Raw genomic sequence first — 23489 nt, forward strand, 5'->3', positions numbered from 1 at the left:
TTTAAGGGAGCATAGATGAGCCTTTAGTCTTCTGTAATAATGAATGGGATATGATTTTGGACTGACACAGTTTATGGACCAAACAAAGTGAAAGAAATCTACAAGGAAAATGATCATTTGTTCAATTTTTTGAGAGAAAAAAAGCAATAATGTGTAATTTCATGTGTCTGAATTGAGTTTTATCGTCTGGCGACACCTTAGATGGATCACAATCCTGCGTGGGGAAGCCACAGGAAGGGAACCACTGCAGTAGCAGCAGTATGACACAGACCGAATGTGGGCTTTAATCTGCGAACACAGGCGGGGAATCGAGACAGAAGTTAAAGGCTTCTCGTCTTTCTAAGGAAGTCTTTTTTCGCCACCGCACGATTTTGAAAAGCGTAGAATGTAGAAGTGGCGATGACAGAGGGCGAAGGCACATCCGAGTGTCCTCTGCCTGTTCGCCGGGTGCACAACCGTCCCAACTCGTGTTCACATCCAGAGTTTTCGAGACGTTTCTATGGAGATTTGGCGTCGTTCCAAACGAGCACAGCACAGAGGAATAGCTTCTTTTAATACCCGCCTGTGTTTTATTTCCTCTTTTGATTCGGAGGGAATGTTACGAGCTGTTAGCTGCACGCTGTTGAGGGGAGGAAGGAAGGGAATGGTTCATCATATAATAAAGACGTTTTTGAACACTCCTCAAAAAGTGAAACATGGGACCGGACAGTGAGACGTGGTCAGCCCAGTACCATATATACATGTACCCTTGTTGGAAGGAGCCAGTTGAGGTGGTTCAGGATCATCTGGTAAGGATGAACCCTGGGCGCCTCCCTAGGGAGGTGTTCCAGGCACGTCCAGCTGGGAGGAGGCCTCGGGGAAGACCCAGGACCAGGTGGAGAGATTAGATCTCCACACTGGCCTGGGAACGCCTCAGGATCCCCCAGTTAGAGCTGGTTAATGTGGCCCGGGAAAGGGAAGTTTGGGGTCCCCTGCTGGAGCTGCTGCCCCTGCGACCCGACCCCGGATAAGCGGATGAGGTGAGATGTGATGAGAACCTTCCTGTGACCTTTTAGAGGTGGTCATCGGATTCTTTTGCAGCTACGTAGGGCAGCTACGCCTGAGCACAGTTTCACGACTAAAGGTTGAGCAGGGCCAGAGCGAACGTTTCCGAGTTTTTAGAAAAAGCTTTATACACATTTTTTAATATTTTCTTTTCCTGTTTCATTTTGTTGCTATCGTGTTTATACATTTAAGCTAGCGTACCGTAGTCCTCGAAAGTAATATTAAGAAAGACGCTACTAATAATTCGTCATTAACACCTGTTTGTAGAGTTGACGAGATGTGTGTGAAAAAAAAAAGAGAAAAGACAAAAAGAGGAAGCGGAGACATGGTTAGCTGTAAAATAGTTTAGAGAAAGAGAACCACATATTTTTGCATTGCGATTGTTGTACGACTGAGGTGCCGCGGACGAGGAGAGTCGACGTTTTAATGCTGGACCAGATGTTTGGGTTTTACTGTACTGCAGCTGCTGTCGGGGGCGGGATCGGACGGTCGGACGCACGGTCGAGGCAAACGAAACACTGTCGGGCTCACATCATTTTAAGGCTACAAGTCTGAATGTCCGTTTAAAAAAAGTTAATAATCTCCATGGATCAAATCCTACTCTTCGTTGTCTTGTGGCGATATAAAAATAACGTTGCGCACGAACTTCCATTAGAAATCGACCCAAAGTAAGTTTACTTGACCTGGTTCTCGAACCAGCTTTCTCCGTAAAGAATAAGCTACTGCTGCTTGAATGTGTTTTTGTGTTCTCTTAAGACCCCACCTGGTGGCGAAAGGCAGCTACTGCAGCTCAGAGAAGGGGGGGGCTCAGCGGCCGCAGTAACTGCCGACGCCACCAGGGGGCGATATATATATATCCCAAGAGGCAGTGATCCTTCACACGCTACGATTGTACCGAAAGAGTCTCGATCACTGTATTCATCCGAGCACCTTAACGGCAGGCCGCCGGAGGCTTCTGCTGCTCATTTCCTTTTTTACAAATCCGACACAAGACACGCAAAAACCCGCCAAAACGTTCACGCCACGTGGATCAAGATGCCAAATAAAGTGGTCGGCAGATTGAAAGTTGCTGACTCGACTTCCAAAAAAAAAAAGAAAAAGAGCACGGCAGCCGTTTTCACGCGCCTCGACGCGTCCCTTCCAAGCCCGATCTCCGCCTCGGCCGCCGAGCCACAGAGAGGAACTAAAGTGACGATGAGAGAGCGGGATAATCTTTAAAAAAAACACAAAAAAAGCACCTTTGGGCGAGCGCTTAACAGTCCCGGAGAGCCAAACGCCCCCTGCACCTTTCTGAGCGCGCTCGTGTCACTTCCTGTCTGTGGTGTCGGATGTTGGTGTCAGAAGTGGGACTATTGTTTATTTTGTTTGTTTGTTTTTAAGGGAGGGGGGTGGGGGGGGGGATTTAAGATGTAACGTGAGGGTCCTTTTTGTAAGTTTCTTATTTCTGTTGTTTTTATCTTTTTGTACTATTATTCCCTTTTTTTATTTTGTATGTTTTCTCTTCTCTCTCTTTATGACATCTGTTGTTTACTGCAAAAAAATAATAATGATGATGATGATGATGATGATGTGCCCAATCAACCCGTCGACCTCCGGGTGGGAAGTGGGAGCATAGACTGTAAACGCTCCAAGCATGGGGGTGGGGGGTGGGGTCAGGTGGGCGAGGGGTAATGGGGTGGAGGTTGGAGTTGATTCAGACGGGGTTCCTACACTGAGATCTGGAATTTGGCATTTGTACTTTTATTTTTATTTTTTATAAAGAATCCCCCAAAAAAAGTCACTAAGAAAGTTCCGATCATCGTAAAAGCTGATGATGCTGAACTGCTTTAGTGTCCAAACAGAAACAACTTTCAGAGGAAGCGACTGACGGGCGACGTCAGCGTCCTCTCGACCATCAACTCCTTTGAACATGTTGTGGGGTTTGATTTGCACTGTCGTATTTATTTTATTGCACGGGGGAGAAAAAAATGTATGATCTGTTTGAGCGTCTTATTGTGTTTTTTTTAAAGGCCTTTACACACCGGAGGGCGGGATGAACGAATGTGATGTACTTGACGTATGTAGGGCTTTTATTGTGATAGGTAAAAGTGGAAGGGGCGGATCTGATGTGCTAAACGGACAACGCCAGATGGATTGATTCGCATTGTCTCAGCAGATCCATCTGAACTCTGGTGTGGAGGTCTTTTGGGAAGGGGCGAAAATACTGGTTGCTGATTGGATAAACTGTCTGTCTATCACCAACATATGCGCCAAATCATCCAATCAGATCAGCGAAGCGTGTGATGTACTAACAGCATCGAAGCAAAGCTCAGAAAGTAAACAACATGTGGGTAAAGGATATTTGTCCTTTGTGTAAACGGCCTCATTTCAGGAGCCCGGTCCATATTCAACAGAAGGATCCAGAGAACAAAGAGTTAGCGAGCGGCTAACACCATAGCGGCTCATCTCATCTACGGAAGCCGCCATGTTGTTTACACTGAACAGTCGCTTCTCGTTGCCTCACGCTTCGACCCGCCTCAAAACCAACGCTGATTGGTTCGGTCGCTTGGCAAACTTTTCCAAATTTTCTCCGCGGACGTTAGCAAACTGATCTGAGAGTAAAACACAACGGAGCTCAGAGATCGGGACGGTGCCACGAGGCTACTGATGTGCACTGACAGGCGTAAAGTTTCAGTGTTTTATACCAACATGCCTTTATCCGCGGGGTTAAAGGTTAAAACAAACAGAAATATCGACCCTGTTCCAAATCGGCAGTCTGTAGAAAATATTTTGACGTGCGAGACGATCGTATTAAAAAAGCGGCGCTGGTGTGTGAAGGCCTTTAAACAAATGCTTGAATCCAGTCGACATGTTTAAGGAAAAATCCACCCTGAAACACAGAAATCCCACATTTTGGCGTCTTCAACAGTGAACACCGAGTCCCGGTGTGTCTGTTAAAGCTGCTTTAGCTCACTTTTTGGCCACTAGGGGGCACAACCAACACTACAGCAAACAGAAATGGGAGCAACGATCGATGGTTTTTCTGCCCGTGTGTTGAAATTAGGTCCAAATTGTCCAAGTCTGCTCCTGGTACCAACTCTACCAAGTCCTAAAGGGGACTATCTGTGTCTTTAGCTGCAAATGACACCTCCACTATGTTCACCAACTAGCTTCTCATGTTAACACTCAATAACCAGATGAACCTTTTGGGAGTGGGGTGGATGTTCCCTGTGAAGGAACCCCGCTGAAGACCTGCGAGGAACGTCCGAAGTTGTGTCGTCAAACGTGCGAAAAACTGGCTAAACTTGAGAACAGAGGAGCGAGGGGAAGTGGATGCGAGACTCTTTTTTCTTTTTTTGAATCAAGATTGTGATCCCGAGGTGAATTCCTCACCGTCTCTCTCTCTCTCTCTCTCCATCGCTTCCTCTCCGCTCAGCCATCTTCCTCGGCGCTGCGGCCCGACCCCATCGACCTTTCCCCCCCCCCATCGCGTCTCTTCTCCCTGCCGTCTGCAGGACCGTAGTCTTCTACCCAGAAACATTTACTCCGCTCTTTTCCCCCAAATCCCCACACACCAGAGACAACACACGCTCACAAATATATATAGATCTATATATATAAATATATATATACTGTATATGTATAAATGAATACAAAACGGGCAAACCTCTGAGACACAGACACTCAAACGCACGCCTGCGCACACGCGGGCGGCGTCGCGTCTTCGTGTCACCGATGCAGTTTTAAAAAACAAAAAAAAGTACCAGTTTACCTCGGGAGCTCTCAGCCATAGCAGACCTTAACGCCCACAGATATCTCAGCGCTGCGAGCAGCTCCTGACTGCTGTGGCTGCCGTTACAAAGCAGGTACATACTTCTTTTTTTTTGGTTTGTTGTTGTTTTTCAGGAACAAACCCGAGGAGCCTCAGCAGAGCGCTCTCGGACCGTTTGAATGCGTACAGCGCAGGGTTTTTACAGAAAACACGGGACGGGACGCGCGCCGCCGAGAGTCCACGTCAACACAGTCTTACCTCAGAATCATACTACAGGATGGGGGAGGGGCGGGGGGAGGGGTCTACATACGATCATAGCAACCGTGAATGATATTTTTTATTCCTTCTCGTCCTTTTGTCTCTGGTGTCGTCGGGTGGAAAATTTACTCCGCAGAGCTCGTTTCTTTTTCTCCTCCACTATAAATATATAAATATATAAACTGTACATTACGACATAGAAGCACTATCGAAGTTTGATTGTTAGATGTGCACTCGCAGCATGAGGTATTATTCTTTATTATTCTTCATAACCCAGTAAAAAAAAGTGAAAAAACAGCTTTTTTTGGAGGTAAAATACATAAAAATATATAAAAAAAACAGATAAAAACAATGCAGTAGCATCTACTGATGTCAAAGAAGATACCCAACCTCACCCGCCACACACACACACACACAAACACCAGACCCTTACCCCAACCCTGCCGTGTTACCCCACCCCGCCCCGCCCCCACCCATCCAACCAATCGCCCCTCCGCGCCACCCCCAGCCGCCCTGCTCCGCCCCGTGTACATGCCAGTGTTTCCCCCATGTGTTCCAAGTGCCAATAACTTTGTGAATTCCTTAACTGTGACCCAGTAATAAAGATAATTGCACATTAACTACTGTAAAGAGAAAAAGAAACCAGACTGATTAAAAATGAGGAAAAATCTGAATATCTTAATAAAAGGTTTTTAACAAACAGGACTGACCTTACTGCCGTGTCGAGTCTTTGTTTACCTCTCATCCAAAACGCTCTCCAGCACGCGGTTCCCTCGCTTTCTGGGAAAACCTGGAACACCCGGGGGACGGTGGACTCGGCTCAGACTTCACATCGGGATGACGTCACAGGTTTGAAAAATGCTTTTTCTACAATAAGGCCTTTGTTGTTGTTGCAGTACCACGAGTGGCCACTGGGGAAATGGCTGCATGGCTGAGCGTGGACTTTGACCCACAGAATCCAGTAAAAAAAATTATTTTGTTTGTGAGACTTAAGCTTCAAAGGTTAGTTAAAGCATAATTCCGGTGTAAAATCATCAGCCATAGAGACAGTTAACAGAGAAATCCTGGAGAGTCGCAACAACACTGGCAATGGCCGGCTGTTAGCTAGCACTAATTAGCTCGGGGCATTTGGATCCAGCCACCACCCAAATACTGGTCAAATCTGCAGGTGGGTGCTAGATTTTGCTAGATTTGGACATTTAAACACATCAAATAAGCCATTGAGACATTTTCTTTCATGTAAAAACTATTAACGGAGAAATCCCGGAGAGTTGCTAACAGCTGGACGTGGCTAACACTGATTAGCTCGGGGCAGTACGGTGAAAGCACCAAAACGTCTTTTTTAACCACTAATGCTGCTCAAAATAACACCAAACCTCTGCAGCAGCATGAGAAGAGTCCCTACACAGAAAACAAAGCACCAACAATGTAGTTAGTGAACCCAGAGTTTATTAAAAGAGTGTTTTTAAAGACTTACCTACTGGCCCCTGTACCAGCTCCTCTCATAGTAAAGTCCATTCAAGTGGATTACCAAAGTCAATCCCAAAGGAAGGAGCCCATTGGTGCTTTGCAAGTGTTGCCTCGTAAGTAATTTGCGGATCTGTGAGGTTGTAGGATTAATATCTTTGGAATGACTTTAACAAAAAATAAAAACGTTAATTCCCACGACATTTGATGTCAAATGAGCGAAACTATCCGATCCGTGTTGTGGAGTGTTTTTGCTCTCGACTGTTTGTGTGACGAGCGGGTCGGCGTCGGTCTGTCGCTCCTGCAGAGTTTCACAGGACGTCTGTTAAGTGTGCGAACATGTCGCTCTCCTGACTGCTAAATGCTTATTTTCAGAGCGGCCCGTGCAGTCGACGGGGACTCTCCCGCTCTGCTCATTCAGGTAAATGCGTTTTCACTTGATGGTTCCGCTCTCGGCACAGGATGTGATGGTGAGTGCCTCTTCTTTAAAAGTCACTACTTCTACATCTTCAGCTTGATGGAAGCTTTGATCTAAAACCCCGATCACACAGGGAACAGGATGAAATGCATTCAAACACACAGCGGGGGAACAAAGCCACTGCACAAGTCTAAACATAGATTTATTAATGTTTAAAAACCTCTTACACACACTTTACAGTCGGAATGATCGGAGGAACACTCGTAAATCAGAAATCACGTTAAATCGCTTCATGTTGAACGAGTTCGATGAAACTTAAAACCCCACTGAGCAGTTGTGACAAACCTCTGGTCACCTGTAAGAAAACAATCATTGGATTCAGTTCGGCAACAGCTGCCGCGTAACATTTATTCTTCATGTAGTGTTTGTGAAAGGTGATGCTTAGAGATTTGAATATAGCAGAGCGGCGGCCTGGGAAGTCACGTTTAAAGTAGAGGCAGTGAAACGGGGGCTGTCTGCCATTAAAGTGCACAATGACGGCCGGTACTGTGTGAAATTTTGCACATTCCTTCTCCTCCTGAAGACTGCTACAAAGAGAAAGTACAAATAATGTGCTGGTTACGTTCAAAAGAAATCCTCTCCGAGCCAAAAGCTACTACTTGCGGTTGCCAAAGACCGTACATAAGACATGGACGTCGCCACCGTGACATCACACAGGCTGTTTTGAAGCTAGGAGATTTGCATCTTGGCCTTTTTTTAAACGGGTTGTGACCGTACTTTCGACAAGAAGGTAGAGCTGGGGAGGAGCGCTAATCAGCTGCTGTGCTAAAGCTAACCGTCGGGCTGTTTACTGCAGTGATAGTTTCCTTTAAGCGACCAGCGAACGCTACACTAGCTAGCTAACGTTAGCGACGTGCAAACGAATGCTGATCAAGACCTTTTAAGGCCACAGCAATGTTTCAATGAACGTCGATAAAGTGAAAACACACTGAGCCTTTATTTATTTGCATCCTGTCGCTAGCGTGGCGACCTGTCATCCGCGAGATAGCCACACCCTAAAGCAGCTCCTGCTTTATCGTCTATTTGACTCTAAATTTTGTAAATTACAGTATTCTCACGATTTACACGACTCCAAACCAGCAATTGAGACGATAAAGTCATCAGGAAAGTTTTCATTTTCTCATTGACTTCTATACAAACTGACTTCTTTTCATAGTCGCCCCCTGCTGGACATTAGAAAGAACGCAGGTTAAAGGCACTTCACCATTGGCTTCACTAGACAGGGAAGCTACGTCCATCTTTGTTACACAGTCTGCGGTTAGACTGTAACGGTGTTTGCAGTTGAACAGGATAAATGGGATTCTGGTCGACGGCACTTAAACTAGAAGGAGATCTTTAGTTTCGTCAGCGGTTTTGAACCATTTAGAGGTCAGTTTCCAAAATCCACCTGTAATATCAACAAGGTCGGTTTCATTACGATGCCTCTGTCTAGAAAGACATCAGCCAAGAGGATGGCGTGTGAAGAGGGGTCATAATTGTGTTGATATCCTTTATAAATCTGTTAGAAACTTAAAAGCACGTGCACGGGTGATCGGCCGTGTGTGGCGGCCTCAGAAGAGATTTGAGATTTGCTCAGAGACACTTACTGATGAGATTTGTTAGGTTTGTCTACGAGGTTCAGACGTTGACTCTTGATTTGTGTGCAGTTCCATTTTATATAAAACAAAAGACTAGAAAGCCTCAAAACACTCTGTCTGAGAGAGTCTGAGCTCCTACAGAGATGTGACGTTACAGTATCACGCTGTACAATCAGACGCAGTCGAATCCAAACAGAAGAGCGCCCGACGACATCGACGCCATGGAAAAACAAGATGCATTACAGATGTTACGGCACGAACCTTCATTCTGCGGGCACGGATCTCACAGTGACTCATGACTGGAGTGGAAACCACATGAGTGCCTCGTTCGTGCTCGCAGCCATTTCCCAAGTATGCCGCTAATTTTTCCCACTGAAGCATTAAAAGGGAACGAGGGCCCGATTATGTAAAAGCACATTAAAAGCACACATGGACTACTAAGAGATTAAAAAGAGCAGCGAGGGAACTAAATGAAACACCCCGCAAAAACCCCCAACTGCGTTAAATCCTGGGGCATCTGACTTCTGACTCTCTGAGTAACAAAAAAAAGAAAGAAAATGTGGAAATGTTTCAGGGGAAATGTCGTGTAACTCTTCAGTTTATCAGTTTTTTATCACTCACTGTGACAAAAGCGAGTGAACAGCAAACGTGGATCACTCAGGATTAAAAAAACACATTCTGCATAAAGCCTTTGTACAGGAATTGTGTCCATTTACACAATAGTTAAAGCGTTTCACATCTACACAGCTCTTGAACACACCCTTGCGTGCGTGGGTAGGTAGGTAGGTGGGTTACCTGACATGACACAAAGACATAAACATGAGCCGCAGCCTCCAGCAGAGGGCGCTGCGAGCCTAAGTCTGGGCGGCGTGTGGACACATCCTGCCCAGCAACTGTTCCTCCTCTCATCAGCTAAAGCTTTTCAATAAAACGGGGCAAACTCATTCGCTCTGAGCCAAGGTTGTCTCTCATCACCCGGCGGACCGTAACAAAGCCTCGGCCAATCAATCGCGTGCCGGAGCTGGAGCGCCTGCAGGGGCGTGGAGACGGCCGGCTGCAGACCTCACTTCACCTCGCCGAGACGGATCTGGTATCGGGGTTGGGCGGCCCCGTGCCTACTATGACTGTACGTGTTTTTGTTTTGACCACAACAAACCGGCACGGCAGCTGACTGCAGGGGTGACTAACTCTTCCCCCCTGGGCTGAAATGTGTTCCTCAGCTGCTGCTGTGTCGGTAAACACCTGCAGCCCGCGCTCCTGATCCAACTGATGACCGGTACCGGGTGGTGACGCCGCACCCTGATTCACATGTAGGCACATAAACATACTGCACATTTGGACATATAAAAATATATTTAAGGCAACACTGAAATAACCCTAAACCCCACGTATTCCCTCCCACGCTGCTCCTGTCCGCTTCAAAACACAAACTGCATCTTTTTGTTGGTTTAACGCTTAAAAAGTCCGTTTTTATCCGTGTCCAAAAAGTACTTTCTGAGCCGGTAACTGCTGAGAATCAGGTTTCACCAGCCAACTGAAATGAATGCGTCACAATAGCTGTTCATGTGTTTTTTTTTTTTTGTCGTTTGGAAAAAGAAATGTCAAAACTCTCAGATTTCAGATTCTTAAATGTGAAGATTTTCTTGCTTTTTCCTCCTCTGTGACAGGAAACCGAATAACTTTTGAGCTGTGGGCGAAACTAAGAGATTTGAGGGCGTCGTCTCGGCCTTTGGGAAACACTCGACCACATTTTTCACCATTTGATGACATTTTATAGACAAACAACTAACGGATTAATAGAGACAATAAATCGACAGGTGTCAAAGTGATCCAGTAAAGGGCCGTGTGGCTGCAGGTTTTCATTCCAACCAAGCAAGAACACACCTGACTCGACTTACTCACTCACCTGAACTGTCTTCACACAGTTGGTTTGTTGGACCAGGTGTGTTTGTGATTGGTTGGAATGAAAACCTGCAGCCACACACACACACACACGGCCCTTTACTGGAGCACTTTGACACCCCTTAATCCATGAAAGCGATCGTTGGTTGCGGCCCTGCTTCTGGAAATCAGACTTTTCCATTTCACTCCAAAGCACCTTTCAACTTTTAACTTTCTTTTGTGCTTACAAAATATATCAAGTTTATGTTTCATCAGCATAATTCAAGAGTTACGAATGATTATGAAAACAAGACTGTTTTGTAGTATTTAAGGGCGCACTCACACCGTGCTTCCGCACCGGGCCAAAACAGGTTTTACGGGTAAAGCCTAGTGCGTTTGACCAGTGTGAGTGCACCCGCTCCACGCATAACTGAGGCCAGCTGGCCGTCCACAGCCCGTCTGAGAGAGGTGGGCTTTAGTAGAGCGCGTTTGCACATGTACGAGCACGAGCGTGCTCATGTGTACGAGCACGAGCACGAGGCCTCTCACGTCATTTATGTGCGCCTGTTCGGACATAGAACAACAACAACAATGGTGGTGAAAGGTTCACGTTGGTGTGATGCGGAGGTGGAGTGTTTACTGCAGATTTGGTCGATGAAAAGATTCAAAAACAGTCGACAAGACGCACAAAAACTCTGAGGTCTAAGGAAAGATTTGTAAACAAAGCCACGCATCGCCATGACGTCATCAATGCGTGTGACGTGTTACGGCGTGATGACGTATGGACAAGCAAGAAGCATTCACCGAGGCCCAGGTAGTGTGAGTACAAATGGGCCCTGAGGGGGGACAAGGACCCTAAAGCCCGGGGCGCGGTGTGGAAGGACAGTGTGAGTGCGCCCTAAGAAACGGAAGCACAACTGAAGTGTTCCAGTGCTGTTGTTTCGTACGTAACCACCCAACGTCAGAACGTATTTATCAACAAAACTGTTGATGTTCTTATGAACAGACATGAAAATATCTCTGACCATTCTCCAGATTTGTGTTTTCAACCTGACAGCAGCAGCTTCCTGTTCTGACCCTCCCCTGGAGTACCATTATTTCCGACGATAACCAAAATGCACCGATGTGAAATACGCAACACCCCCTGTGTTCAGCTTCTCTGCTCAAGTTTGGGTTTTTTTTTTCTCTAGAATCGTTAAAAAGCAGAGAGAAGGAGGATTGTACCCTAACTTCTCTCTGCGTGTCACCAGTTTCTCCTCAGCGGGAGAAAGGACAGGACAGGACGGGACGGGGGGGCGGGGGCGTCCATCTTCCTGTATTTGTCCATCCATCTGTCTGTCCTGAGGGAGGGGAGGAGTCGGTGAACGTAGTGGAGAGGTCGGAGGTTGCTGGGATCAGAGAGCGAAGAAGAGGATGAGGACCACGATCATGATGGTGACCAGCACGCCGATGGCACACCACTGTCTCCGACCTGAAGAGCAGAGCGCGGGAAGTCTTTAGAATAATGAGCATTTCATTCATAAAAAATAAAGAAAGGAATGTCAGTGGAAAGTTTGGTGTCCAGTCTTTCCAGCTGATGACTCAGTAAGTGAAATGTTATGTATAAATATGCAAATGAAGCATTATCTAACACTAATATTTGGTGAATTAAGGAGAAATGTACAGACGCAAAAAGACAAGGGATAAAAAAAAACAACCTAAATGTGTATTTTGGTTGTTTGTTTAGACATAAAGGAAGCAAATTCTCAAAATTGACCCTGAAGGGACACTTTCAACCTTAGACAAAGACAAGCTAACGGTCTCCCCTGAGCTAACCGCTGACTCGAGCTTCACATTTAGGGTAAACACATGAGCAGTGTGGATGCTCTCAGCTACCTGTTGGCAAAGAGGGAACCAGCTTATTTCCCTAACTGTCAAATTATTCCTCAAAGCCAAAATAAACACGGTGTGACTGCAGATGTGTGGAAACAGCAGCGTTTAATTACACAACGGGACATCTGCTAACGAAGCGGTGATCTGGATGTTCTGCGTAATTATTCTGTGATTAAAAAAAACTCTGAAATGAAGCTGGTGTGATTAACTCTGTACTAATAGTTTAATCTAATTCCACCAGTGGAAACTACACACATACACGTCGTAGTGCTGAACTGAAAAGTACTTAATACTAAAAGCAAACTACTCATGCTAAGCAAACTACTGTTCAAGTCGTCCAGGACAACACAGATTATTCCCAGGATAATCTCATCTCTCATCTCATCTTCATCCGCTTATCCGGGGTCGGGTCGCGGGGGCAGCAGCTTTAGCAGGGGACCCCAAACTTCCCTTTCCTGGGCCACATTAACCAGCTCTAACTGGGTGATCCTGAGGCGTTCCCAGGCCAGTGTGGAGATCTAATCTCTCCACCTGGTCCTGGGTCTTCCCCGAGGCCTCCTCTCAGCTGGACGTGCCTGGAACACCTCCCTAGGGAGGCGCCCAGGGTTCATCCTTACTAGATGATCCTGAACCACCTCAACTGGCTCCTTTCAACCCAAAGGAGCAGCGGCTCTACTCCGGGTTCCTCACAGATGCTGAACTTCTCCCCCTCTCTCTAAGGGAGACTCCAGACCCCCTCCTGAGGAAACACATTTCGGCCGCTTGTACTCGCGACCTCGTTCTTTCGGTCATGACCCAACTTTCATGACCACAGGTGAGGGTAGGAACCTAGATTGACCTGTAGATCGAGAGCTTTGCCTTCCTCAGCTCTCTTTTCGTCACAACGGTGCGGTAGAGCGACTGCAACACCGCCCCCGCTGCTCTGATTCTCCGGCCAAACTCACGCTCCATCGTCCCCTCACTCGTGAACATGATCCCGAGGTACTTGAACTCCTTCACTTGGGGTAAGGACTCATTCCCTACCTGGAGTAAGCGATCCACCGGTTTCCTGCTAAGAGCCATGGCCTCAGATTTAGAGATGCTGATCCTCAGGATAATCCCAGGATAATAATTTATTTTAATCCATTTTCAGGAGTGCCCAATAATGGAAAACTAGTTTCTAAATTCCCAGGTTTTCCAGGAGCCTTTTTTCTAATACCCGATGCACAGCGGGGGGTCGCTAACCTGACTCCGCCATTTAGATTGCTTCGCATTTGCTCAGCAGATCCATCTGAACTCTGGTTTGGAGATCTTTTGGGAAGGGGCGAAAATACTGGTTCCTGATTGGATAAACCATCTGTCCATCACCAACATACGGGTCAAATCAACCAATCAGGGGGCTAGGGGGTCGCCGGGCTTTGAACACACTGTAGGAAACCGTGCCATTTGTGTGTGTGTGTGTGTGTGTGTGTAAACTTACTGCTGGTCATGTGAGACACCTTCTCCAGCTTCTTTAGGACAGAGTCCATGCGGGACGACGTCTGGTCCATCTCGTCTCCGAAATCCCCCAACATGCTGAACACCAAGAGGATCGTTTTAAACAGAGTGGAACATCACTGTGGACACTTTCAGCAACAGCAGCAGACAGTGACATATGCACATCATTCATATACGTACTGTATTACACTATTTAAGCCACTAAAACCAATGATCATGATCAAGCATTGGTGTCTTTGACCATTGCAAGAGAAATGACATGAGGTCTGAATGATGCAGAGGACAAGACGAAACCTCTAAAGGATTGTACTCTAAATGTACGATTTTGTTGTTCAGGGCTACACGGTGGTGTAGTGGTTAGCACTGTCGCAAGAAGGTTCCAGGTTTGCATACCCTGGGGCCCTTCTGTGTGGAGTTTGCATGTTCTCCCCGTGTCTGCGTGGGTTTTGTCCGGGTTCTCCGGTTTCCTCCCACAGTCCAAAGACGTGCAGGTGTTCGGTTCATTGATGACTCTAAATCACCCGTAGGTGTGAATGGTTGTCTGTCTCTGTTCGTCTCTATGTGCCCTGTGAACCCCGCCTCACGCCCGATGTCAGCTGGGATCGGCTCCAGCCCCCCCGCGACTCGACAGGGACAAGCGGTTGAAGATAGATGAATGAATGAATTTTGTTATTCACAGACGATGTAAAGTTTGAGTTTGGTGCTAATCGAATTGTTGTAAAGATGATAAGACAAACTTGAAATTCCTGTGAGTCTCTGTGGATACAAATATGATCGTGTGTTTCCCCTGCTCCGCCCCGTGTGAAGGCAAAAACCATTGTACTTCCTGAAGTCATGTGCCTGATGTGACACTGTTGACGGAACAGTGTCCACATCCAGGACAGTAACGTGAGACATTTAGATCAAATAAATTAACTTAAAAGATTCAGATGCTCAGTTCTACCTCCACTGAGAAATTCTCAGGATACTCATACAGGGTATACTCTGCAACATCCAACTGTTTGTGTGGAAATATGCATGGTGCATGGTGCGTGTGTAAGTGTGTGTGTGTGTGCGTGTGTTTACACTCACACAGCCTGCTCGTCGAGCTCGTCCCCGATGCGTCCCGACATATCTTTGAGGACTCTGATGCTGCCTGACACCAACTCCAGCTGCTCATCCTGCTCCTGCACGATCAACTACACACACACACACACACACACGCGCACACACATACACACACGTTACAGCTGTTCTATGTAAACTTCGATCATTAAATCAAAAGGTGTGAACAAGCACCGTGGCTTTTCCCCCCTTCATAATTCTTCAGTGTAATCTGACACAGGATGTTTGAAGGAATATTTTCATCATTCGACGCCACAGGAAATAGAAACCAACAGCTCGCAGCCTCTGACAGTGAAGCTGAACTTTACACCTGCATTCGACCTGCTTTCATTTCGTTCACAGCGTGGTACTTTGTAAAGATGTCATCTGCCTCAGCGCTATAAAAAAAGAAGAAGAACTACAGCGGAAATCCTACACGCTCTCGCGGTGTGATGCTTTGATCAAATCATCCTCCTCGTCTGTTCAACATAACCTCATGAAAACAAACATGACAAGTTACTGACACTTAAGATGATCAGGGTTTATAAGAAGTCCCATAACACATAAAGTGCACATTAGTAGTTTGCTGACAGAGGTAGAGACGCTTGTAAAGTAATTGTTTTCCGCGCTAAAAATGCAAAGTAGGGGACATGAAGCGAACAACTCCCCTCTCCCTCTCTCTCTCCGTCTTCCCTTCATCACTCGCTCCGTCACTTAATCCCCCTCCTCCCCCTTTCTACCTGTTGTTGTTCCTGTTGCTCCTGGAGGTATCTGGAGTTTGCAGACACCAGGTGAGCTTCCAGTCCCGTTGACCTGTCCGGGCCCGATGGAGTCAGCAGAGCCTGGACAAATATGCACATGACACATGGGGGTGAGCAGGGGAAAGTGTGTGTGTGAGTGTGTGTGTGTGTGTGTGTGTGTGTGTGTGTGTGTGTGTGTGTGTCTGTGGTTGGAAAAATGTGAGTGTGGTGGTTTGATGGGGCTTTACAGCTGCTACTGACTACGACACTTTCTGATTCATGACCTGCCGACACATCAGCTGGAGCGTCAAAGCTTCAACTATGAGCTGTTTTAAAGTGGTAACAGATCATTTTTCTGTTTTAACTTATAATTATTCATTATTCATTATTGAAGATGGATGACCTTATAAGTATGGAGAAAATGTTGATTGCACTGCGTAACGGCTATAGAGGAATGACACCCCCAGCGTTTGGATTGGTTCACTACACTGTCTGACACCGGGGACCAACTCCTGGCAAAAATGACGACTCGCTTTACGGCACAAAGGAAGAGGAAAGTGCTTAAGGTGGGCCTGTACTTATGAGGGGAGGCTGTGCTTAGAGGGTTACTAGTTCGAATCCTCTGTTCGTCTCTATGTGCCCTGTGATAGACTGGCCTCATGTCCAGGGTGGACCCCGCCTCACGCCTGATGTCAGCTGGGATCGGGCTGGCTCTGCGTCGTAAGCGTGTCTCTTAATAGGAGCCATTTTGGGCTCTTTACACAAACACACGCATGGAAATGAAACGGCACGCTTCACGCAGTCGTATATCTCAACATGCACCGCACGTTACTTCTTCTACGGGGGAAAATAGAGTCGGCGGCTGCTCACCGTAGTTGGAGACCTGTTGTGGCTCAATATTGGTCCATATATAAGGAGCACCGGATTATAAGGTGCACTGTCGGCTTTTGAGACATTTGAAGGTCTTTAGGTGCAACTTATAGTGCAGAAAATACGGTACGCGTAGAACTGGAGCTACATCCATGTAACTACTACATATAACCGCAAGATTCAGGAAGTAAACAGCAACATGTTGTGAACTACTGCACCTGAGTTGAAACTGTTTTGGCCCAGCTTAGTACGGTTAAATTTTGCTAGTTATGTTTTATGTTTTGGGGTTTTTTTTCACCCTGACTTGAGCATAAAGTTGTCGATGATCATCTCAAAGATGTCGGACCCTTTGCAATCACTTTTGGACGCCACGCAATTTGAAAATTGGGTATCCATCTTCTGCAACAACGTCAGTTCCCTCTTGACATTTTTTACAGGTCTTCTTAACCCTTCTAGCGAGTGTCACGGCGACTCTTACACACACACACAACACAAACCGGCACACACACACACACACACACACAAACACACAGACGTCATGTAACTCGCAAGATTGGTTTTCAAAAGGGCAACAATGCAGCAATCAGCAGCTTCTACAATACAGTTATGAAACTGTGACGTTATGAAATCGTGGTTTGGGCAAAATTGGTTCATCCTGAGTCCTGAACACGGCAAAATGAAAAGAAATGAGAGAATCCGGGTCAATCCAGAGTCAATACGCTGGTTTGTTTGTTTGTTTTTAGGAAAAATCCTACAGATTGCGCCTTTAAGTAAGATATTGACAATGTATGAAGAAATGTCAGATGACGCACAGTTCTATTATGTAACACTTTCAAAGTCCGTAAGAAAAACAGAAAAGTGCTGGTTCAGTTCACTTGACTCAAACCATGTTCCTCTAATCCCTCAAGTTTCACCCTGTAAAGTGTGTGTGTGTGTGTGTGTGTGTGTGTGTGTGTGTGTGTGTGTGCTCCTAGTGTGTGTGTTTAAACATCAACCCACCTCTTTGTTCTTCCGCTCTGCCTGAGCCACAGCAGAAGGGCTGGACAACTGATCCTTCATCTCCTGCACACACACAGACACACACACACAATCCATTATCACCTCTTACGCCACGCTGTGTCGCAACACAGCAAACATCACTTTAAAAGCACAGTTCGGTGCGGAACGCTTCATTAAATGAGATTTCCTGCAGCTGTGCCAGAATCGCCGGTGGGCAAATTTAGAACGTAAGGAGGCCTTTTGTTCCCCCTCTCAGTAAAGCTCTTTGTTTGGCTCCGATGACTCAATTCTCATCAGGTCTATTTTAAGGACGCCACCTTTGCCTGCAAGACCCATGTGATAGAAACGGACTCATATTTTCCATTGTGCCCGCGGCGTGGACATCGATTGAGTCCGGTCCAAGTCAGAGGGCTTAGCGGCTGCAGTGCAGGCGGACCAGCTGACAGTTATTGATGGATAATCAATTATGTGTCTCCTTACAACACGAACACACAAGTTACTCTGTGCTTCAGCTTTGACTGGTGTTTGACTTTGCCTGACCTGCACAGGCTGTAAGCTCCATTAGACGCATCCACAACCACTGGTTACACCTTTTGAAAAGTGCAGAGGTAAGGCTTGTTTATAAATATCAGCTGATATGACACCAGTTAAAGTACTAAACACATAATAACCATTAGTTCTGCATTGCATCTGTCTAACACAGGCGTACAGGTGCGTCCAAAATCACACTACTCCCCATATAACATCTACTCAGTAGTTTACACTACAGTGAGCATGAAATTGGAATTTAGGACACTTATTTTTGCCTCATCGCTGACGGTGTTGTGTTACACAATAGCCTGTTTTCCACACACGTAAGAGGTGAAGCACTGCAACGTTTTTCTGAACAATCCTGGGGATTTGTGACGGCACTGTACAGCGCATATAGTTCACATTCAGAACTCTTAGACGTGCGTAGCCCTTGTAAACAGGAAGTGATTATAATATACATCAGGATATAAATGTATTTTAAATTTAGAAAGAGTCTTGATAAAATGCGAGGGCTGCCCCCAAAAAGTCGACCAAGCGCTGGTCCGCCAAGAAAATCATTAACAGACCAAAATTTCATTGGTCGATGGGTCGCAGGGAAAAAACAACAACATTTGGAGCCGTTTCAAAACCTTGTGCCTTGTGACTGAAGGCTGTAGGGCTTTTAATTTGAAGGGCCAGATACAGGAAGTTGACACTCACTCACTGTCAGTGTTTTTTTTTTCTTTGAAAGAAAAACTTTGCCTCACTCGTCCACGACGAACATGACCTCCCACCTACACATGTAAGTAACGTTAGCCTAGCTACCTGCCCGTGTTACGACCTACGGTTCCAACAGTCTCATGCTGACTTTTTCTGACACACTAAAAATTAGAATCTGAAATAATTTGTCAGTGTCATTAACAGGCGGCCGTGGTTAGCACTGTCGCCTCACAGCGAGAGGGTTCCTGGTTCGAATCCCGGCTGGGGCCCTTCTGTGTGGAGTTTGCATGTTCTCCCGTGTCTGCGTGGGTTTTCTCCGGGTTCTCCGGTTTCCTCCCACAGCCCAAAGACGTGCAGGTGTTCGGTTCATTGATGACTCTAAATCACCCGTAGGTGTGAATGGTTGTCTGTCTCTGTTCGTCTCTATGTGTCCTGTGATAGACTGGCGTCCTGTCCAGGGTGTACTTTTTTTGTGAGAATCCCTTAAATGTGTTGATCATGGAGACATTTTTAAAATGGAAGAATACATTGGATCAACCATCTCATGTAGGTCAATTTATATAATAATTATTATCAATCAATTCAATCACATTATATTAAAACGTGCACTGATGACGTTTACCTGGACGGATTTCCTGGTGCGCTCCACAAAGTCTCTCCTCTCCTGCAGTTCATTGTCACCGAGTCGGAACTTCCCGGGGTTCGACTCCACGATACCCGAGACAGTTAAGGACCCAAACGGACGCACAGACTCGTCTCATGACCCCCCGTGTACTTCCTGTTAAAACCCTGCAGAACTTTTTCGTGCTGTATCAACAACAGCCAGTAAACTCTGAGTAGTTGAACAGGTTTGAAAAAGAAAACACTAGTGAGGGAGTTAATTAGGGAATTGTTTTGTAGTATAAATGAAAGTACCCATAACGTAATCTGAAATTTACGGTAATAAGAAAGCAGCATTTTAATGTTGTCTTCCTGGGGGCAGTAGGTGACTTGGCTGGGAACCGGAGGGATGCCGGCTCGAGTCCTTGTGTGGACCATGAATGGAGCGTGGACTGGTTGCTGGAGAGGTGCCAGTTCATCTCCTGGGCACTGCCGAGGTGCTGTTGAGCAAGGCACTGAACCCCTAACTGCTTGGGGCGCCGGTCACTGGCAGCCCCCTCGCTCTGACATCTCTCCATTAATTGCATGTATATAGGTCCTGTTTGTGCATGTGTGTGTATTTCAGGCCTGTGTGTGTAACATGAATAATAACAATTAATAAAAATAATAAAAATAGAGTGAAAAAAATAATTGAATTTCCCCGTTGCGTGATTAATAAAGGAATTCTTCCACTTTAACACTTTCAAATAAAACAAGGTGTCAAAGTGGCTGGAAAGTTAAAAAATGCCTTAAAGGAACTTTCACGCCTTTTATAACTGATTTACGCTAAAACATGTTGACAGTTATTGTCTGACATGTTTGGGACAACTGCTCATAAAAGTATAAAAAATCAATAAGTTCCTTTTTTTTAAACCCGATGAATTCATTAATTCAATAGTTTGTGGCCCTCCTGTCCCAAAACATAATAACTGCTCATGATGATGATGTTTTCTGACGTGTCCGTACCGACTGAGGTTGTCTTTTCTTAATGCATATTTTTGTGTTTAATTAGCATGTAAATAAAATGTTTCCGCTCTTTAGAGGGTTAATAAATCTCCTGATGAGTGGAGAGAAAGAAGCAGGAGAGGGGGAGAGAGTGACACAAAGCATCGGTTTGTTCTAATGCGGTCGGTCATGTGAAGATACGGGTTCATGAGGGAGAGAGATTTATGCCCTTTTTAAAAAAGGACAGGACTCCAGACTAACTTTTCCCCCTGGGAGCACTGTGACCCTCAACTGAATTTTAGGGGCGCAACTAGAAATTTTAGGGGCACAATCAGAAATTTTAGGGGCACACACGCTACATCAATAACAGATGCAGAAATTACAATGTGCCGTTTCAAATTCAGTGTCACATTTTCATTGTGCACTTTTGAAGATGCAAGATAAACGGACAGCACCACCGCGGTCATGACTGTACAATATTAAACAATAAACCATACATTCAGAATAAGGGGCGTGACGAGACGATACACGATATTGAGTCCACGAGACGATATTTTAAAGTGTCAGTATTTTCTTTACGGGGGGGTTGGTTTTAGCAGAGAGCTGTGGTGGTGCTGCAGGTGTCCTTGCATCGTACTTGTGTTAGCAGTTAAGTAAATAAAAGTAAAGTATAGCCCCTCCCCCAACCCGCGCCACTGCAGGGGGGCCTCGCCATCTAAAAAGGGCCCCGGCCCTGCGCAGGACAACATACGGCACTGCTCTACAGAGAGTGAGCTAAGAAGCGGTGTCACGATCAGATCAGTCTCTGTGTCACCCGCTGCCTCACTCTGCGCTGGGCGGAGAAATAGAGTCAATGAATCAGGGCGCAGTCACACTGTCTGTCATACTGTGCCCCGTGCTTTAGGGTACTTGCCCTAAAAACTTTTTTGGTTTGGTATTTTTTTTGCTGTCACTCGGCTCAGGAGCTCGTCACATACGGAGGGACCCGACACTGTGACTAGCTACAAGAGCTCACGTGTCACGTGTCTGTGTTACGGTGCTGACGGCACTATCTTCTCACACTGCTTACATATTGTTCCTGTCTTATCCGTCACTCTGTCGCTGTTTAGCCTCTTACATTATAAGAGCCATTGTAATGGCGAGACATCTGGTAGCACATGTGCGACTAGACATAAAATTCAGTCGCACGCTCGCAAAATGGGACCATTTAGTCGCAGTCTGGAGCCCTGAAGGATACTGATGGTTTCACTGAGGTCCTCCAGGTCCCAGTCTATGGCCCTCAGACAGTTCCTCAGTTCGTTGGTACTCCAGTCCAGCTCATCCCGGCTCACCTGAGGACAAACACTCACTTCACTAAACATACGTAAGCTATAAACATTATACTCATTCATTTCATTTCATAGATTTCTTGTTTTTAAAAAATGGGTGGTTTAAAGGAACCAGAGAATAAATGTAACATTGGCCAATTGGATTATAATGAAAAATACAATATTTAAAGAGGCAGATGCACTACCAACAATATGCTTTTTTTTTCATCTCATGTCATCTTCAGCCTCTTATCCGGGGTCGGGTCGCGGGGGCAGCAGCTTTAGCAGGGGACCCCAAACTTCCCTTTCCCGGGCCACATTAACCAGCTCTAACTGGGGGATCCTGAGGCGTTCCCAGGCCAGTGTGGAGATCTAATCTCTCCACCTGGTCCTGGGTCTTCCCCGAGGCCTCCTCCCAGCTGGACATGCCAAGGGAGGCGCCAAAGGGGGCCACACTGGCCTGGGAACGCGTCGGGATCCCCCAGTTAGAGCTGGTTAATGTGGCCCGGGAAAGGGAAGTTTGGGGTCCCCTGCTGGAGCTGCTGCCCCCGAGACCCGACCCTGAATAAGCGGTTGACGATGAGATGAGATGAGATGAGATTGACGAGTGGTGTTTATCTGGTTTTTGAGTCTCCAGAACACATGTGCTGTGTTAACTACACCTGTCAATGCTTTTATATTAGCATATGTGTTGAGCTTCCTTAGTCAGACCCCGGCTTCAGATCCTGTCCTGTGGTTTAGGGTGTGTGTACGACCGAGGTCAAATCAGTGGCTCTTAGCTTCAGGACAGTGATTCTGCAGTGACACTGTTGTTGTTGTTGAGGTGGTAGAAAGGCTGCTCACCTGTGTCCCTTCTTGCAACAGTTCCTCCCATCTGTCAAACAGGCCCCGAGCACGAGAGAGGGCCTTCTGCACCTCCCTGGCGAGACACACGCACACATACATACATACATGAACAGCACATACACTATGGGCTGTGTGACTTCACCCTTCACCTAGACACCTGACTGTTTTCAGGCAGAGCCCTGCTGCTGCTGCTGCTACGCCCCTCGTTTAACCAAAACAAACACAAGCTACTTTTCGCATCCTCCCTTTACTTCGCAGCGCCATGCAAACTGCCCGACAACAGTCCCGACGCCGTGCAGGTGTTTTCTTGTTAAACAAAACCAACAACAAATCTCACCAATGACTCGTTAGAGACCGCCGTTAGTCTAAAAACAAACATCTACACGCTGGTAGCACTGATGCTAGCTAGCTACATGCTAGCCTTAACTTCGCCAGTGTAACTTTGTCTTTGAAGGGAAAACAACACCGACTCACTGTCGAGTGAAGCTTTTAATAAGCGTGAGTTTGAGTTAGCTGGAGAAACCGCCGAGTTACAGGTGTTAATTTGTACTTTTCTTACCCCTTCACAACGAAAAACGGATCTTCTATCGACATGATGCTTTACTTCCGCTTGACTCTGAGCGCATGCGCACAACGCAGACAGCGCTCCACGGGTCCCCGGTGACGGAGATGCGCGAAAGATCAAATACATTAACTAATAACTAAATAATAAATAAAATAATACATACATTCATGAGTAAATAAATGTATACATAAATAAAAAAATAAAAAATAAATGTATAAATACAATAAAACATACATCATGAATAAATTCATTAATGCATAAATAAATAAATGTATAAATAAAATAATACATACATCCATGAATAAATAAATAAATGTGTGCATGAATAAATAAATATATAAATAAAATAATACATACATTCATGAATAAATTAATGTATGCAGAAATAAATAAATGTATAAATAAAATAATACATACATCCATGAATAAATAAATAAATGTATAGATAAAATAATACATGA

At 45.9% G+C, this 23489-nt stretch overlaps 1 protein-coding gene across 1 annotated transcript; it reads right to left on the reverse strand.

The window, feature by feature from the left end:
- Positions 1–7149: 7149 nt before the first annotated feature.
- stx10 (syntaxin 10) lies at positions 7150–23078 on the reverse strand. Its single transcript, XM_083930912.1, has 9 exons — positions 23023–23078; positions 22461–22536; positions 21543–21641; positions 19349–19438; positions 17497–17559; positions 15628–15729; positions 14876–14982; positions 13788–13882; positions 7150–11927 (listed from the first exon to the last, which is right to left on the reverse strand). Exons 1-9 carry the CDS (start codon positions 23055–23057, stop codon positions 11851–11853), a joined length of 744 nt encoding a protein of 247 aa, XP_083787038.1. The 5' UTR covers positions 23058–23078; the 3' UTR covers positions 7150–11850.
- Between the last annotated feature and the right edge of the window lie 411 nt (positions 23079–23489).

This window comes from Echiichthys vipera, assembly GCF_963691815.1.
Source record: "Echiichthys vipera genome assembly, chromosome: 2".
Taxonomy (NCBI): domain Eukaryota; kingdom Metazoa; phylum Chordata; class Actinopteri; order Perciformes; family Trachinidae; genus Echiichthys; species Echiichthys vipera.